The sequence below is a fragment of the Phytophthora ramorum genome (assembly GCF_020800215.1).
Source record: "Phytophthora ramorum isolate Pr-102 chromosome Unknown Phyram_PR-102_s0004, whole genome shotgun sequence".
Classification (NCBI taxonomy): domain Eukaryota; phylum Oomycota; class Peronosporomycetes; order Peronosporales; family Peronosporaceae; genus Phytophthora; species Phytophthora ramorum.
Window position 1 is genome coordinate 2,094,851 of NW_027150650.1, and position 18,384 is coordinate 2,113,234.

Consider the following 18,384-nt stretch of genomic DNA (forward strand, 5'->3'; position numbering starts at 1 on the left):
GTTGTGCCGAGCGTACGTCCACTTCAGGATGCACTCTCAACGACAGAATGGCAGAGTGTAGTCTGGATTTCACACCCAGAGTATCGGAAATTCAGGATGCACCTTTACCCAGGATGCACCCCAAACACCAATAGCCAACAAATACAGAGTTATATACAATACAAATAGCCGTCACTTATTCTTTTCGACCCTTGGACGGTGGGTCACTCGCTAGGCTCACTCGAGTCTTACAATTCAGACACCTAGTCAGTCTGAACACTCGTATAAAACGCGCACCACTCTCAATTAAGAGAGAAACTATCAAATACTATAGTCAGTCGATACACACAGCAGTTAAACTATCACTTCGGGGGACAACTGCTAGTCAGTCACCTCGAATAGCAAGGGAATATGAAATGGGCAAACACCAGCACGCTAGCGACCCAACTAGGATATGAAATAGGTGGGTCAACCCAGGGTGCCGGAGCGCCTCTGGTCACCACCTAACTGGACTTGATGTTATGAGGTGGAGATGCCACAGACGACCCGTCCTTAATGGTCGCAGCGCCCCTTGTTGTATCGCGGTCGTAGTCTCGGGTCCTCCGGATTTCCGTCGGCAGGCTTGGCCGAATTCACTTGCGCAGTACGGGGTAAAACAAACTCTGTTGTTGGCTGTAAGCCTTAAGCTATCAATTCTTTCTAGATCTCGGCTCTGGGTGATTTATCTTGATTTCACTATGTCTTGGGTCAAATTGTCTTTGCTTCAGTATGGTCTGGGTACATTGTCTTCGTAGCTTCAAAAGTGTCGACTCGACAGTTCTGTTGGGTTCCTTGGCGGTAGTTCAATTGCGTTTCACTTGATGACGTACCACTGTCTTCGAAGTGAAATAGTCAGTGGTCAACCGTCAAGATTCTGGTATTCTGGAGTCAGGATTTTGGAGTCAGGATTCAGGATTCAGGATGTACTTGACATCCAGACTCTTTGGGCTTCCAGCGCACGACTTGGGTGTTGGTAGTGGATGATCTTGGTTCAGTATCTTTAGTAGTCGCTCTGAACCACAGCAAGATGAGGTACAATCTGAGATACGTTCTCAACTGCACTTTCCGCCAGGCTTTAGGCACTCATCGTAAGGGAAAGTCCGGGGGCTGGACATAATGCGGGTTTGCAATCGTGGATTTGTACACATCCAGGATACACACTTCCAGCCAGTTGGGCCCATCTGTGGTTAGGCGTAAGATCTTTCCATAAATCAGTCGCACTCCATACGTCACCCGTGTCGCACGGGTACAGCCGAGTCATTCTCCATTTCATCCAATAGTATCCATGCTCGAAATTTTAGACCAGAGTCGCGACGGCGGTGCGTCACAGAAAAACCAGGAACACTTCGTGTCAGCAGTTTACCCACTTTATCCAAGAAATGAGCGCATGAGCGTTTACTGGAGATCCGGCCTTGAGCGAATTGCCGGAGAAAGTCCGATAGTGTTTCGGCAGTAACCGGCAACGGGCAGACTGGGAAAAGTTCGCTTGGCCGGAAAATGCCTTGGTCCGCCAGTATGGAAATTAAACCAAGCGAGCGGGCGATTCCAGCAAGAGTCTGGCTGCGGTAGTTATAGTGAATATCCACATTGTCCAGGAAGGGAGTAGTCAGCTTGTCGAACTTGTTTTGGAGGCGAATAATTTTTGGCCTGAATTGGGTATTCCAAGCGAAAAGCACAGCGTGCCAATACTTGCCCAAGCTCGGCCAGCGTACAGTTCGCCGAGAGACTGCGTGATCTGGGCTTGTCGAAACCGGCGCATATAGGATGTCGAAGTCTTTCCCCCACGGATCCATGGCTCGGTCGAACAGTAGAATAACCGGAGTAGCCCACGAGGGAATATTCCGACATGGAGGGGTCCGACCGGCAATGATGACTTTGCAGAGCATGTGGAGCTGCAGACTGCGAACCATAACTGGAGTTAATCCGAGTCCACCTTTGCTGGCAGGAATATATCACCACGCCCTGGGTAGAGTGTTGGAGTCCTGGAACCGCGACAGGAAGCGCGCGATGAGCGAAGCCAGTCGATCTTGGATTCCGAGTAAGGGGACATGGCAGACACTGGCGGAGTACCAAAATACGGGGAGAACGATCTGCTGTAGGATAACCGCGAGTCCTTTTAGAGTCCGGGCACGGTGTCTCCATAACAAACATCTCGCTTCCATTTCTTCAAGCAGGTGATGAAGCCGTTGAGTATCCGTAAGTTCTGGCCCATAGTAGACACCCAGTAATTTTGTGCAGCCTGAGTTTCCGACCACTACAACACCCAGCTGAAGCAGTGATTGCCGAAGTAACTCGGTTTCCATAGTCCATGGGCGGAAGGGCAAGATCACGGTCTTTTCCTTGTTAAGCCGCATGCCGCTAGCTTCACAGTAGCAGTCAACAAGTCGGAGGAATTCCTTCGTGTGTTTCAGATTGTGGAGAAGTCCGGAGCAGTCATCGGCAAAGCTGATCACTGAGTGAGACGTCGATCCACTGCGTAGTCCGTGAGTACCCATTTTTTTCCTAAGGAAATTGAGTAAGGGCTCAATGAATAGGACGAACAGAGCTGGCGAAAGCGGGTCGCCTTGGCGGACTCCCGCTCCAAGCTCGAACGGGGCTAGTGGGCGGCCGTTGAACATGAGGGAGACGAGAGTGCCTTGGAAAAGGATCCGGACCCATCTCCGGAAGGCGTCCCCAAAACCATAGTGCATAAGTACCATGTCCAGTGCTTCCCAAATGACACTGTCGAAAGCCTTAGCAAAATCCAGTAGAACCGCTCCTGCTGGCGAGTCCGAGTTGGAGTGTAACTGCGCCAGTGCTTGGAAGCGAATGTGAGCGTGGCGGATATCTCGACCCGGGACAAACCCATACTGGTCAGAGTGAAGAAGCGTACCCAAAATGGAGCCGAGTCGGAAAGCCATGATTTTTGGCCCCAGTTTAGCATCCAAGTTGAGCAGCGAAATCGGCCGGTAATTGCTTGGCAGCTTGCGGTCCCCCTTCTTATATAGTAGAGAGACTTGAGCTCGACGCTGAAATTTGATCATTTTTCCACGCTGAAATTGGGCTGCATAGATCACTTCCATTACGCGGCTCCAGAGTGGCAGATCGACCTTGTAGTATTCCAAAGGGAGACCGTCCGGACCCGGTGTTTTGCCTGGCGCCGTAGTAGTTAAAGCCCCATAGAAATCCTGAGCCGTAAATGGGCTGTCCAAGTAAGCCCGCTGTGCTGATGAGAGACGAGGCTTGGTATGACGCAATATTTGACCTAGTTTCAGTCGGTCCCAGTTAGGTCGTTCGTGTCCAAATTCCTTAGACGGCGAACAGTAGATACTGGACCAGTAGGAATTGAAGGCAGCGCAGGTTGGCTCGAGATCCTCCGCCGAGTCCACAGGAATGAGCGTCCTGTGGAGTACTTGGGGCGGCCGGAAGAAATACTTAGAGCAGCGCTCAGAGTCATCAAAGTCGGAGGCGAATTTTTGCCGGGACGAGAAATGGGCTCGTTCCTCCAGTTTTTCCTTGAGCTCATCTTTAGCATCAGTTAACTGGCCCGAGTAGTCTTCGGCTGGATTGAGGACCTGTAAGTGCTGTAGCTCATTCACTTGGAGGTAAAGATCATCAAGCACTCTCTGGCGCCCATTTCTTTTGGCGGCGAACAACTCGCGGAGAAATATAGAGTCTTTCCGCTTATGCTCGTCAAGCAGGTAACCGGGGTTGTAATGATTCCAACTGGGAGGTCTAAGAGACTCAGCCAATTCCACCAGCGATTGCTGCAAATACTCTTGAGCTTCAGGCAGCTTTATGACCCATTCTGGACATTTCCAGGGGGCCCGGCTGTTCGGCTTGATGTCTGTAGACCCCAGTCTGTAAGAAATACCGATATGATCCCCTCGACCGGAGGTTCCTCGGAAGTCGTGCCGGATATCTTGAAACACTGAGTGAAAAAGTCGAGAGCTCACCAGTACGTAGTCGATTCTGGAACTGCCATTTGGGCTCGTAAATTCTTGTAAATCGGGGTTCTGAAGGCGCCAAGCATCAACGAGATGCATAGCGTTCATCCACCCCAGCAGTTCCTCTCGCCCACGAACCCGGTTTCGGTCGTCCGAATTAGCCTGGTCCAAGTGGCTCGAGAGCACAGTGTTAAGGTCGCCCAGAACAATGTGCTGCGAATCCTCCTCAAAGTTGCGAGGAAGACTTGAAAAAAAATCAGCTCGTTGCGGGGGCGTTACTGGCGCGTACACTACATGAATGTAGGTAGGTACCAAGTCGAGCTCGCCGCGTATGAGCAAATAGCGGGACAAATTCGCCGAAGCGGTAAAATGTCGTCGCGTGACGTCTTGTAAATTTTGTACGGGACAGGAGGGAGGGAGTAATAAACCCACCCCAGCCTGGCCCGTGTAGTTGGTCATGTTATCTTGTGACCAGAAGCTGGAGTTGAGCTGTGAAGCCTTTTTCCAAAGCATTCGTGCTCTTTTGAAGCTTTTGATGCCCGTGAACTTAGTCTCTTGGAGCCCCACAATGTGATACTGGTTAGAGAAAAAATTCATCGTGCGTTGTGTGACATTATTAAAACCGTTCGCATTTTGAGTGTACCCCCGAAGGGCCCACTGCACCTTAGAGGTGAGTAGGAACAGTGGCGGGCACCGAGGTGGCCCGTTCCCGTAGGTAGTCAATAGTAACGCGCAGGTCCGCGGGAATTGGACCTGCCAAAATTCGGTCCATTAATGGCGACATAATGGCAGCGGCCAAGGTTTGGTCGTCCCACAGATGCCAAAGCGGGTGCGGCAGTGCCGAAACTGCCTTCCCTAGGACTGCGCCCATTTTGAGCGGGTCCATGTAGATACTGGGTGCAATAATTTGCAGGGCCAGATCCAGTTCAGCCAATCTCAGCTTTAACCAGTATTGAGTCTGGTCTGGGCAGAGTTGACTGAGTACCGTTTGGAAGTCGCGGTCCTTTTGGTTCGGGTACAGGGTAGAAAGTCTACCATACAGCTCGCCGTCATCCGCTGAGGGATACGGGCGAAGTGCCGCTTCGCGGAGGACAGCGTGACCATGGGCCTTGGCTCTGAGGTGCTGAAAATTTCAGGCAGCTCTGGAGTCAAGTAGAAAGCGGTGAAGACTGGGCTGGGCTTGCACAGTCGTCATAACGAGGTCCGGATCGGACGTATCGTCGAACGAGTTCAAAAACGTCTCAATGACTTGGCAGAGTGCTTCAAGCGAGAGTTCCTCGACCGAGCCTTGGTAGACTTGGGAATTCAGGACGTGTTCTGCGTCTTCAGTTAACTTCAAAAAGGAGCCGACCGATTGCGCGGGATCGAGCGAGCGATCCCATAGAATAACGTCTTGATCTGGGGGAATCGGGCCGCCAGTTCCCTCACTCAACCACTCAAAGCTGTTGATGGTCGAGACCGACGGATATTCCTGTTGAGAGGGAGGAAGCGGTCGCAAGTCAATAGCCGGGTCTGCGACAGGGCCAAAGACTAAGCGCTTTGCTCTCAGGATTCGGGTCGGCGCAAAATCCGTGTTTAGGATGGGGCCGACCGGAAATTTGGGTACATTACCCGCGGGCCATACAGATTTGGGTCGAGTCACAATAGATGACTCGATACCATCCATATCACTGCGGTCGCTGGATTCCGAGTCGGACTGTTCCCCACTATGTGGCTCACTTTCCGCTTCAGAATCAACAGCCATTGCAGGGCCTTCACTCGTATCGCTTTGATCGTCAAAAGCGGGCGGGGTACTTTCAGTGTCACCATCCTGGGGGCTCGGGGAGGCTGGCTTAACCGGGCGTGCCGATTTGCTTTTCTCACGCAGCTCCTTTATGAAGGGTGAGACAATCTGGTTGTACGCACGCAGACGATGGTGCACTACCGTATAGCCGTGTCCAGTGAACCGGATTTGGCGGATCGGCGTGCGCTGGTCCAGCATCACCGAAGTCGGGGGCGACTTTTGGTTAAAGTACACCCGGCGACTGCGGGAGCGGAGTCCTCCGACGACGTGAGCCGGCGTGATATACACTGGCGGCGTACCCTGGCGGGCAAACCAGTCGTAGATGAGTCCGTCCGTGACATCATCGGGGAGGCGTTGGAGGTCAACGTAGTACCAGTGGGAGTACTTCGAGTACGTCTGGACTTTGAACTTGCGCCCACAAATGGACACAGATTCTCCCCCCAGTTTCGTACAGTATTCCCGGTCAGTGCAGATGAAACTGATACCGGCGTTGCGGATAGCCTTGATATCACGGAGATGCTCTAGGCTCTTGGTCCACAGTGGCGACTACGGTGTAGAGCCGAGTGAGGTCATGATCTCAGTATCGGAAAAAGTGGCCGTCTGCTCGCGAGCTGGGATCCACATGGGCAGACAAAGGTCGGTCGAAACTTGCTGGGACACGCCGGCTAGGGCGGCGCACCGCTTATCTTGGGCGTCTCGGTCGGGATCCATCAGGGCGGTTTCGGCCTTTTCAAACACGGCGTCCGTGGGTCGGGAGAACTCGGCTCGCGGTGCAGCATTTTGCCAGGTCTGGCGCCACTTTCTATCCCGTTGAGGTCCAGTCATGATCCTCGGTAGGATGGGAGGGATCGAAAAAATCAGCCGGGAAGGGAAAATCCAGCCGAAAAAATCCAGTCGGGATGGGGAGGCTGCTGCGTGTCAATGCAGGCGGCAACAGGCTTCCAAGCGCTTAGCGGTGTGGTGGGAATGCGGATGCTACGTCTCTAGTGTCGGGGACACCTAAGCGAACACCGGTCAAAAGGTACCTAAATACCCGGACGCGGCGTAAGTGCAGCCTACAGTATATACCCTTACTACTCCACGTAGGTTCAGGCTTTTCAGCGACCACTCTCAGTCCGGCCTAGCGTTCTGAAGAGCGTTTACGTCTGACACCTCGCGGCGGCAAAATCGCACTACACTTGTAGTTGAGGCAAACCCAGTCAAATTCCTTTCGGAGAGACTTAGCGCAAACTCTAGTCACGCAGCAGGGATGAGCCCGGAGGCGCCTAACTGTCTGCGGATTCGAGGGTCGGTGGCTTGAAGGCGGAGGCTCGGCAGTCCCGGGGGGTGGGAGGCGGAGCGAAGGCGGTTGTCGGCTTGAAAAGTGGCGGAGCGAACTTGGGCTCGTCTCTATCCACTTCGGGGGTAGCAGGCAAATTGCGGAATACACTAGTTCTTACAGACCGTACATCCTATGTAGTCGCTTGCTGCTTTCAGATTTCCCCATCCGGTATTACGAGCTGACCCGGCATAGCCGCTAAGCTATCAGGCAGGCGCTTGAAGAGCGTTATGGTGAATTTATTGTCAAGCCGCTAACATTGATATTGTTTGTGCCACCCCACCTGAATTTACCACCTTCCAACGTTTCCGAGAGAGGAAGAACATCGCGCCGTCGCTTACTATCAAACGCCGGATCAGTGCTTTCATCACCGAGAGAATTAGTGGCATCATCAACACTATCATTCAAACTAATACCCCCAGGATATTCCGCCCTTCCATCTGCTTGACCATGAACCCGCTCGTATGTTATATCACGCACATTACCGCGGGTATCACTGGGTGCTGTGAGACAGCAATCAAGGTCCCCAATAACACGCCGTTCACTGAAACCGATACCAGCTACCAATTGGGTACTAATTTCACCGCATCCCGTCCGATTACACCCTCCGTATAGCTGATATGATTGCGTACACTAACCGCTCTCATATAGTGCATTAGAAGATATCGTTCTCCCAGAAAGATGTCCTCTCCCACCGCTCTGTTTACGTCACCCTTGAGAGGGATGTTGCGATACAGATCACGAATGTTATTTCGACTCGGACGCTTGGAAGGACATCCAAATTCTCAAATATTCGCCACGCTGCCGCGAACATTGCTTGATCGAATGCCAAGACTATACCTTGAACGAAACGTGCCAAAGTAATTAACATCATGACAGTTTGTGCATCTCCGATATTAATAAAGTACCGAGACGCATAGGAATTAGATCAACCGATTCATCCGTTTATAGTGACTGTCATCGCTTATACGTACGCTCGCTTATGCATTGTACGTGTTGCTTTCATTTTCCCGGCATGCGTTTCTAGTGGAGTTGCGAACATTTCAAAGTGATTCGGAGGCCTCGAAAAAAATGCTTCCAATAGTTGACGGAGTAGACTAAATTCGCCATTGAATTTATAGCCGATAATAGAGAGTTTTCGCTGCGGCTCCCATAGCCATTCCCACAACAAGCCAAACACAAAAATGACACTTCTGTGGGAAACCTGCTCGACCACCCACAGAAATCGGAAATGTGTGCATTGCCAGAGTTGCTGCCTACGATTCGACCTCACACCAGCAATGTGTGCTGCTTTGGAGCCTGTCCCTAAGCCCCCCTCCCCCCCCACTCGATAGCCCCACCGCGCCGTAAGAACTACATTGAAGAAGATGATGTCGCTTTGCTGCGCCAAGTGCTGCTTGACCGCCCCTTTGACAAGCCACGAGGCAAGGTCATGCAGCACTGGGATATTCTTGCAGTAACACTGGTAGCCTCGCCAGGATTTACACGTAGCAAGCTCAGTGGCAAGAATGCCCAGTCGCGCATGAACCAGCTCGTTCAAACTCACCGCGAGACCATGAAGAAGGTGGCGTTATTCTCTGGCGTGTCCGAGAAGATAACAGAGAGATACCAGTTGCTAGATGAGCTAGTAGAGCTTCTAGATGATGCAACGCTGGCGAAGGAATGCAAGAAGAAGGATGAGCAGAAGAAGCGTGAGCAAGACGAGGAAGCGTCGCTCGTGGCTCGCCGAGTAGCCATGGAACGACTGGAGCAGATCTCCAGCATCACCGAGCAGGGCGCACAGCAGCACAACCTCGTCCGCCGTCATCTTCGCTTGTTCAGGAGTGAATAGAAGCAACGAACTCATTTTGAGCCTTCAATAATGCATAATATGCTGTTTGATAAGCTGATCCACTCTGTGACTGAGAAACGCGAAACGAAGTTTTGATCTCCTGTAGCCACACCTCTGAGAATGTCTGCGAATGGAAATGGACAAGCTTGCGAAAACTCTCTAATGACTCTTAGACGGAATTTGTGGGACGGTCGTGGGATCGTATTTAAGCGATGGGTGACAGTAATTCATGAAGTAGGGCCAATCGGTGTGGTATGCACTCAATACCTCTACTGGTCCCTCAGATATCTAACTCGTTGCCGCCAGCTGTCTTTCATTCCACCGTCTTCCCTTATCTGCTCGAAGTTCATTGACAGCGGTACGCCAAAGAAGATGTCCACGGCGTCGTTTTCTTCATGTCGCCCTCGTTGTTGGGAGTTCAACCACAGCACCGCGTTCTTTGAATACCTCATCTGCTTCACGTATACTCAAAATTGCGTGCTTGAGCCCCAGTTCAGCTGCTCGTGTTTCAATGGGTCTGCACAGGAACCCCAAGTCACTCAGTCTCTTTTTGGCATTTTGATTTGAAAATTGGCACGGCTGAACGAGTCGCAATGGAGAGACATTCATAGTGGCGGTGCCACACTGCCAAAGCAACCACGCTTGATATATTGTGCAGTCGGGAATGGAAAATGATGAAGAAATGCTACACCATTGCTGCGAACTTGTTTGGTGGTCATTTGCTGCGGCAGAGGTTCTGGTCTGATCAATTTGTTGGACATGATCCACCAGCTCCGTAACCCCCGCAGAATCGAGACAGGTCATTATCATATCGTTCAAACCATGCAAAAGTGACAGTCTCGGCGCTCGAGCTCTCCGATAATATCGTTTACATCTGTCTTGCGCGAGGAGTCAATTTTCTCTAAAGTCTTTTCAGCACTATGCTGCTGTTTTGCCATGCTAGCGAGGATACAAACATGTGGTGGGACCCCTGTCGCTCTAAGCTTGCTTTTGGCTGGTACCGTTCCGCCTTTTATATGCTCAGATTGGTCGATGAGCATTGACTAAGAAGAAAATATCGGGGTGCGGAATAAACCATGGGAAGCTGACAGGGTCGTCTTGAGATACTCGCTGTGGTAGACTAGGGAGACCAGTGCAAACGCTAAGATATAGTGGATACAGCTTGAAGCCCCCGGAAACACGACAGAGATTGCTTGTTCGACTTGATCGTCGCTACACTCGAAATGAGGAAAGAGACAGGCAAAATCGCGTGAATCAGACGGCAGCTGCGTTACCGTTCGTCCCAGTGATGGCCAAAAATGTACTGGACGGCATTGCAGACAAAGTATGAGAAGCAGGGTTTGAGAAGCAGTATGTATTGAAGTTCTTCGTGAGCATCCAGTGAGAACTGCAATTCCGGTCGCAGCAGCAATATTTACTGCAATACTAGGAAATCTACTGTTTCGCCGCAGAAGCCGCTTTCATCGCCTGAGCCACCATGTCCGCGTTCCAAACGTGGCGGTTGTGTTTGAGAAAGATTAATTTCTCAAAGTTGACTGGCGTCAACCGCTTCCTGGTTGCTCTAAGCACGTGCTTGGCACTGCTAAATAGTCGCTCAGCTGATGCTGATGTCCCTGCAATGAAGCGAAGATCGACGTACTCCTCGCCTGGCATCAATCGCTGTCGTTTGCGAAGACGCAGTTGGCAAGCATAGCTCCTCGTGTTGTCGACTTCCTGGGTTTCTGACATCTCCGAGGGCTCACGCACGAGAAAGCAGCTCACACGTGCCTTCTCCCGTTCAGTAAGACTATCCTATTCACCATTTATGATCTTCACGGTCGCTGCCTCAAACTCCAGGCTGTGCGAGATAGCTGCATCAGCTGCGAGGTAGTTTTTTAGTTCAGGATAATCTGCAGTCATCATCTTGAAGGTATCATGCACTGTGCCAATGTGCTGATCCTGCTTCTGCAAGTCGGTCATGATACTCTTGAAGTTCTTGAGAGAAGGCATAACGGTTTTGATACGATCCGCGTATACTCTGGAGGCCCCTTGGCTGCGTACCAATCGTCAAGCTTTATACGGCTAGGCTTCGGGTCCGCTACAGGATCACTGAATTTGCTGAGACCGGTTAGGCATAGGGAACAGTAAGAACTGCAATGTCGATGGGCGCTCCAGTATGTACTGCAATGCCCGCCGAGCTTACAATATGGCATTGCGAGTAGTATTGATCAATGCCAATACCTGCAATACATTTTTGGCCATCACTGGTTCGTCCTACATGCATATCACCCGCTGCCTCGTACCGGAGGTACGTATTTTGAACTCCTTCCAGCGATCAGCCTGCTCGCTAGTTTACGGCTGTGGACGACGGGCACACTGTTGAGCCAGATGAAACAAATGTGGCAGCACCTTTGCAAAGAGTGCGTTCCAATGTCCGTCGGCTTTACTGCTCGCCTCGTTATCTCCTCCGATACTTTGTCTAAGCTTAGTGTGCGCACCAACCCTTGGCGAAAGCAATCGTACTGACTCCCACCGAGGAACAGTTTGCCATCGGCACGATCAAATGTAAATACACTCCGGTAAATTCCAAGAGCAAACACCGGGCAAATGTCGGGCTCTAGTGGGTTAGCATACACGTGCCGTGGGTCGTGCTGTCGGTCTCCAGCTTGATCATTCTTCATGTGATAAAAATAAATGCACAGAGAGCCTTCCGTCCATTCCATATGCTCCAACGAGATCCCAAAAGCATTAGTAGAGTGTGGTGTTGTGATTCACAAAAACTTCGTTAGTGCGGCTTCCACGCAACAACACAACAATTCGCCGAGTCAGGTCGGCGTTGTTGGGCTTGCGCAGGGTTCTGTTGGTTCCCTTTGCGGTTCGGCCCAGCCGGGTCCAGTTGAGGCCCTGTTCTCGCTGAGTACCAATCCAAACTCCAGAAGCTCGCCTGAGCGGGGCAGCTTCCGTTCCTCAAACCCTGTGACCTCCACCAAAGGATGGACGTCGGCGCGCTAGCGTTTTTACAGGTCACCGAGCGCAGAGTACGCTCAGCTAGAAGATTGCGGTGTCCTGGGTTGTGCAGACCCACCGACTCGTCGATTCGACGAGGTGTGTCTTCGCTGGTAGCGAGAAGTGCCCACCCCGGGCCGACCTTGATCTCTTGGCGCTACCAGTCGATTCCTCTACAAGCTATGCCTCTCGGGGAACGACGGCAGACATAATCCAGCCCACGCAGGGACTTACCGGAAAGTATACGCTGTTCTTGGACTTAGAAGATTCTTCTCTGTTTTGTTATCTCTGTGTCTTCGGGGAGTCCCTTCGGGCTCCCCCCTTTGGTCTCCTATCTTATCCTATACAAGTACCTAGTGAAATGGAGTCGTTATAGATCTCCCTGCGACTCTTCGCTCAGCTTCCTAGTTGATCTTCGCCGAGTCGGGTCGTTATGGATCTCGGCCGATCCTTCACTCCGATTCCTGATTTATCCTCTCCCACGTGGAATAACTCCCAAATGGAATACGCTCGCTGAGTCGCCGAGTCTTGGTGCTCGCCGAGTCCGACTGCTTCGCCGAGTTCGCCGCTTAGGTGCGAACTCCGATTAGGTACGACGTACTTAGCTGAGCCAGAATGGGTGGTCTACCCAAAATATGAGTTTCCCTACACCACAAGAGCGACCCATCAAATTCCAAGCTATAATCATGTAGGTTCGAGTGAACACCATGTCCACCCACCATGTCCACCGAAGAACTATTCAGCATAGCAGTACACAGAAACTTGTACAAATCAAATGGCAGCGGATCCTTCCCTAACTTCATGGCTTGCCAGACTCCTGTCGCCGTATCCTTTGCAATCGTTCTCTTCAGTCCCTTGAAGTGGTCCACTAGCCCACGGTCTAGCGTCTTGGACATGCCCTCTTTGTACGCACGAAAACTGTTGAAGAGACCAGCACGATGGGTATTCAACTCCGAGAAACTCAGCTGTGCACCAGTCGCAGTGCGCAGCGTGAGCAGCCATGCCACGAAGTCGTCAGCACGCAGTTCTTGAAATCTTATCGGGGCTGGGGAAGATCGCCGTCAAGAGCATGAGTAACAGCCGTTTGAAGCAGCATTTGATCTGTAGGAAGTATAGCGAGAACGGATTCATACGATTCCTCTTCGAGCGGCGGTGACTGCCCCGAGCTGCAATGTTTGGCAATGCGGCGTACAAACGACAGCTGAAGTATTAGAACTCGTATCAAGAGGAGTCAGACAATAAAGCGCGCGTAGGAATTCGGGTACACTGAGCGTGATGGTGCGCATACTGTATTTGCGCAGATTTCGGCTGCGCGTGTACGAAGTGCGTGTAGATTATCGCTCGATGTTGTGGGATTCGTCATCCCTCAAATTACAGCAATAATCAAAGTGAAGCTTGCGACTCTTCCGAACGAAATCTGGTGTTTCTGGAAAATGAGGGACAACCAGTTCCACAAATCGACTACCAGGGTACCTTAGGTACCACATAATCCGGAGAATGAGCACTGTCACCGAGAGTGACGATCCATGCCAGACAGTACCTTCCTGCCTGAACCAAACACCACCATAATATGCGGCAACCGAGGATGCATCTTGACCAATAGTACCATAACTATCAACACGGCGGTCATGTAGTAGTGTACAAGCGCGTCAAAGACCGTGCCAGGCAACATTGGGGCCGATCTTCCTGCCAAAATCGAGTGCCAACATCGTTGGCGATAGCGAAGGACAAACACGGTCAGCAGTGGTGGGGGAAGAATCATGGCATCCGTGCCGCTGACGACCTGAGCTGCACAACCGTGCCAAGCCACCTGCTGTCACAAGCCATAACGTAGCGGTTGCTTCGTGAACATCATCGTGAGTACCATCGTGAGCAGTGTCGTGAGTAGCACCATACAAAACCGTAGGAATGGCCATGGCGTCCGCGGTGTATTCTGCCAGGGCGGCGCCAACTGATTCGGGCAGCGTACCACCTACCCAACGCGGGTAAACCGCATCGTGGTCAGCTGCATGGGCAATCTTAAGAGTATCCTCAATACAGCTGGACAGATGTGGACGAAGGCCGTGGTGGCGGTGTTATGAGCAGAAGCTTGAAATTTTGGAAATGAGCTAATTGTGTTGGTGCGTGGATTTGGAATCACCGCGAGTGCACTTCAATCCGCAGCGCCCTGCTGTTGAAATACAACATACCAATTCAATCGACGGCATTGGCGGTGCTGCAATGAGTCCACAGACACGTGTTTCGAAGGGCCACAAGCACTGGTCTAAATGTCACTCAAACTGTCATATTCAGCTGATTCCAGTGTTGTAGCCACGAAATTGGCAAGCTACGGTGGCCGGCAGGCACCAATTGGTTTTGCCGAACATTGCTGAGATTATTGATGCTGTGGTGTAGGGAAACTCATATTTTGGGTAGACCACCCATTCTGGCTCAGCTAAGTACGTCGTACCTAATCGGAGTTCGCACCTAAGCGGCGAACTCGGCGAAGCAGTCGGACTCGGCGAGCACCAAGACTCGGCGACTCAGCGAGCGTATTCCATTTGGGAGTTATTCCAAGTGGGAGAGGATAAATCAGGAATCGGAGTGAAGGGTCGGCCGAGATCCATAACGACCCGACTCGGCGAAGATCAACTAGGAAGCTGAGCGAAGAGTCGCAGGGAGATCTATAACGACTCCATTTCACTAGGTACTTGTATAGGATAAGATAGGAGACCAAAGGGGGGAGCCCGAAGGGACTCCCCGAAGACACAGAGATAACAAAACAGAGAAGAATCTTCTAAGTCCAAGAACAGCGTATACTTTCCGGTAAGTCCCTGCGTGGGCTGGATTATGTCTGCCGTCGTTCCCCGAGAGGCATAGCTTGTAGAGGAATCGACTGGTAGCGCCAAGAGATCAAGGTCGGCCCGGGGTGGGCACTTCTCGCTACCAGCGAAGACACACCTCGTCGAATCGACGAGTCGGTGGGTCTGCACAACCCAGGACACCGCAATCTTCTAGCTGAGCGTACTCTGCGCTCGGTGACCTGTAAAAACGCTAGCGCGCCGACGTCCATCCTTTGGTGGAGGTCACAGGGTTTGAGGAACGGAAGCTGCCCCGCTCAGGCGAGCTTCTGGAGTTTGGATTGGTACTCAGCGAGAACAGGGCCTCAACTGGACCCGGCTGGGCCGAACCGCAAAGGGAACCAACAGAACCCTGCGCAAGCCCAACAACGCCGACCTGACTCGGCGAATTGTTGTGTTGTTGCGTGGAAGCCGCACTAACGAAGTTTTTGTGAATCACAACACCACAATGCCCAGTTGTATGGATTTCATTACGCTAAGTGCTGCAGGCATCGCGGAGTAGACACAGAACCCCGACTCGTTGAGAAATACTAGTATTGGCGATACGTGAAGCGATCAGTTTGAGCTTATGTTCAGTAGTGTGAAGGATGTCAGTGAACGAGAAGCAAAAACACCATAACATCAGGATTATTGCGGTTCCGTGTCATCCCTACTGCAAAATGGACGCATCTTGCATTGGATTCTATTGTAGCGCTTCCTGGGACTAAAGAAGGGTTGGATGCCATCATGGTCGTTATTGATCGCTGGACAAAGCGTGCTCATTTCCTGACAATGACTACAATTATAACGACGCGAGAGACATCTAAACTATACCGAAATCGAATATTTATGTTGGATGGTCTACTTGACGAGGTCCTTTCTGACCGAGATCACATGTTCACTTCAGAGCTTTGGACAAATTTGTGTGCGATGATTGGAGCGCGCCAAAATATGACGACTGCATCCCAACAACACGCAAATGGAGCTACTGAGAGAGTAAACCAGACAATTGAAAATTATTTACGTGCGTTAAGCAGCAGCAATTGTGACGACTGGTATATATTCTCTCTCTCGCTGAGTTCGCATATAACTCAAGGTACCAAGCGTCGCTAGGGATGTTACCCTTTAAAACAGATATTCGCTATCTACCACCCACATCAGCATCACCCAGGACAGCGAACGAAGTGAACCAGTCTTGAGGATAATATTGAAACACAACTTGGAAGTGAGGTTTTGGAGCAGCAAAAAGACACTTTAGTTCGTGTTCGCCGGCAGCTTAAATCTGCTCAAGATCGCATGAGCAAGTTACTACGACCACAGCCGGCCAGCACAAAACTTTGCCGTTGGTGCTTACTGTAACCTATCACAGTGTGCTTGGACATGTAGTCAAATGGCAAGAGCACCACCATTTTAGCAGATGGGCACGGTTCGATTATCATTGTGTCCATTATTTTTGATTGAAAAAAGAAGGATTCTAAATGAGTATGCTTTAACGTAAATCCTAGAGATTAGAAGCTAAAATGGCTCATCAAAATTGCGGTAGAAATAAAACATTTCTGCCGTATTTGTTTTTCTTCTATTGACATTTTTCGATAACCTTCGACTATGCGCTGCCACCACCGCTCTTTAGGCCTTGCGCTGCTCGTGTTCCTGATCATCAACAGGCCCTTCGTGTTGCTCTCTCATTTCACAAGCGACTCTCGATCGCCTGCGCCACCTTTCAGCAAACATCAAGTGGTGAACGTCATTGTGGCGGGTGCTACTGGGGATTTGGCCGCTAAATATTTGTGGGTGGCGCTGTTCCGCTTGGCGTTGCAGGCTGCGTCGACCACTGGACGGACCTATCGGTTCATTGCAGGAGCTTCAGACACTTTAGAGAGAGGTCGCGGTTGGCATAAGAAATTTTTCGACGATATGTTCGCTCAGCGCGTGTGTAGAGCAGTGGGGGGACAGGAGCAGCTTTCGACTGCGCAGAAATGTCGAGAGTTTCTGGAAGGGGAATTTATACCTAGTGTCAGGTACACGCCGTTGCGGGAGGAGAGCCATTACCGAGAGCTGGGGCAATGGTTAAATGAGATGAACGAGCTGCTACCAAGTGAAGAGGGGAGGATGGTGTACCTTGCCATCCCACCACAGTTTTTCCTGCAGGTACAGTATGCGCAAGGGACTGGATAATTGAATTTTGTAGCTTTGCGTGCTGATGTTGATGCCGTTCTTGAACTATTAGAGCTGCGAGCTTATTCATCGCTACCTGCGTCCGCGATCAACAGAGTCGCAAGCTGCTCCGTTCCTCCGAGTGGTGGTGGAGAAACCTTTTGGGCGGGATCTCAAGTCTGCACATGAGCTTGCTACGCAGCTGCGAGCGATTTACAATGTACGGTGTGAGCAGATCAAGACATGCATTGACCGTGAAGATGCTAATTCTTTGAATGCTTCGGTCGACGAATGGCAGAACGACGAGCTGTACGTCATGGACCACTACGCCGGCAAACCTGTTGTGCACGCGCTTCGGAGCTACTTTCGACTCAATGCGGCTGCTTTGCATCCGGTCTGGAACACAGAACACATCGACAATATCCACGTAAATGCCGCACTCAGTGGTGCATGTGAAATCATTTTGGAGGAACTAACAGGGCCAAACTCTTTTACCCACTACAGATTGAGATGACAGAAACAGCAACGCTGCAAAATCGGGTCCACTACTTTGACAAGTAAGCATGACAGCATCCACCAACACGGCATCCTCCCACTAACCCTATAATTCTGCTGCAGCGCCGGCATCATCCGCGACGTCATGGTAAACCACTTACAGCTCCTTCTGAGCGTTGCAGTGACACCGTCCTTCAACACAGGCATCTTCTCAGGCTCGATATCACCTGCTGGTCTTCATGACGCTCAGCTAACATTTGTTGAAGCACTGAAAACCCCACTAAAACAACCATCAGTGTTGATAGCACAGTACGACGAGTATGCCACGCATTACAAAGAAGAGATGGGCCGAGGTCTCGATGCAAGTGACCACTTTACACCGACTGCTGCGATGATAGAGTTCACAAGTTCGTCGGACGAATGGAAAAACACCACGTTTCGTCTTGCCGCAGCGAAGGCTACCGATGCGAGACTATTGGCAATCACTATAACCTTCAGAGACGGAGTCTTTGTAGACAAGGGAGCTCAACCATGCAGCTTCATCGTGATCATCCAGCAAGCTCTGAATGCCGACACTCGCCAAAGTCATAGAATTGAATGGTCTTGTGACGTTAGCGATGTACTGGGAGACCTCAAGCACCCGAACGGTTGGGAGTACCTGTATACGAACGACTATCGAGTCATAACTCCGATGCAAGCCAATCGGAACGCAATGGAACAGGGTCAAGAAGCAGTTGCATGGGAACTTGGCGATGAACCTTCAGCGTACGACATTCTGCTGCGAGAAGTATACAATGGTGCCACCGAACACTTCGCAGACTTGGATGAGGTGGAAGCAGCTTGGGCGCTGTGGGCGTCAGTTGTGCAGGCCGCGGAAAGTAACTCTCAGCACTCAGTACCTACGAGCGACGCCACTGCGTATCCGCCACAATCCACACTGCTCCAATACACATCGTACCCAGCTGGAACGTCTCCGTGGCAGCAGGTTTTCTCCAGTTCACAGTCAACAGACAGATCTCCAACAGCACGAGAAGAGCTTTAGCTCACTAGCATAC

The 18,384-nt window shown here is 51.2% G+C and overlaps 1 protein-coding gene across 1 annotated transcript; it reads left to right on the forward strand.

Moving 5' to 3' along the window:
• Nucleotides 1-16,285: 16,285 nt before the first annotated feature.
• Nucleotides 16,286-18,371, forward strand: KRP23_5203 (GDH/6PGL endoplasmic bifunctional protein; the record flags this gene model as incomplete). Its single annotated transcript, XM_067890248.1, has 5 exons — nt 16,286-16,828; nt 16,908-17,054; nt 17,133-17,261; nt 17,339-17,391; nt 17,453-18,371. The coding sequence occupies 5 exons, from the start codon at nt 16,286-16,288 to the stop codon at nt 18,369-18,371; spliced, it is 1,791 nt and encodes a 596-aa protein (XP_067746808.1).
• Nucleotides 18,372-18,384: the final 13 nt, after the last annotated feature.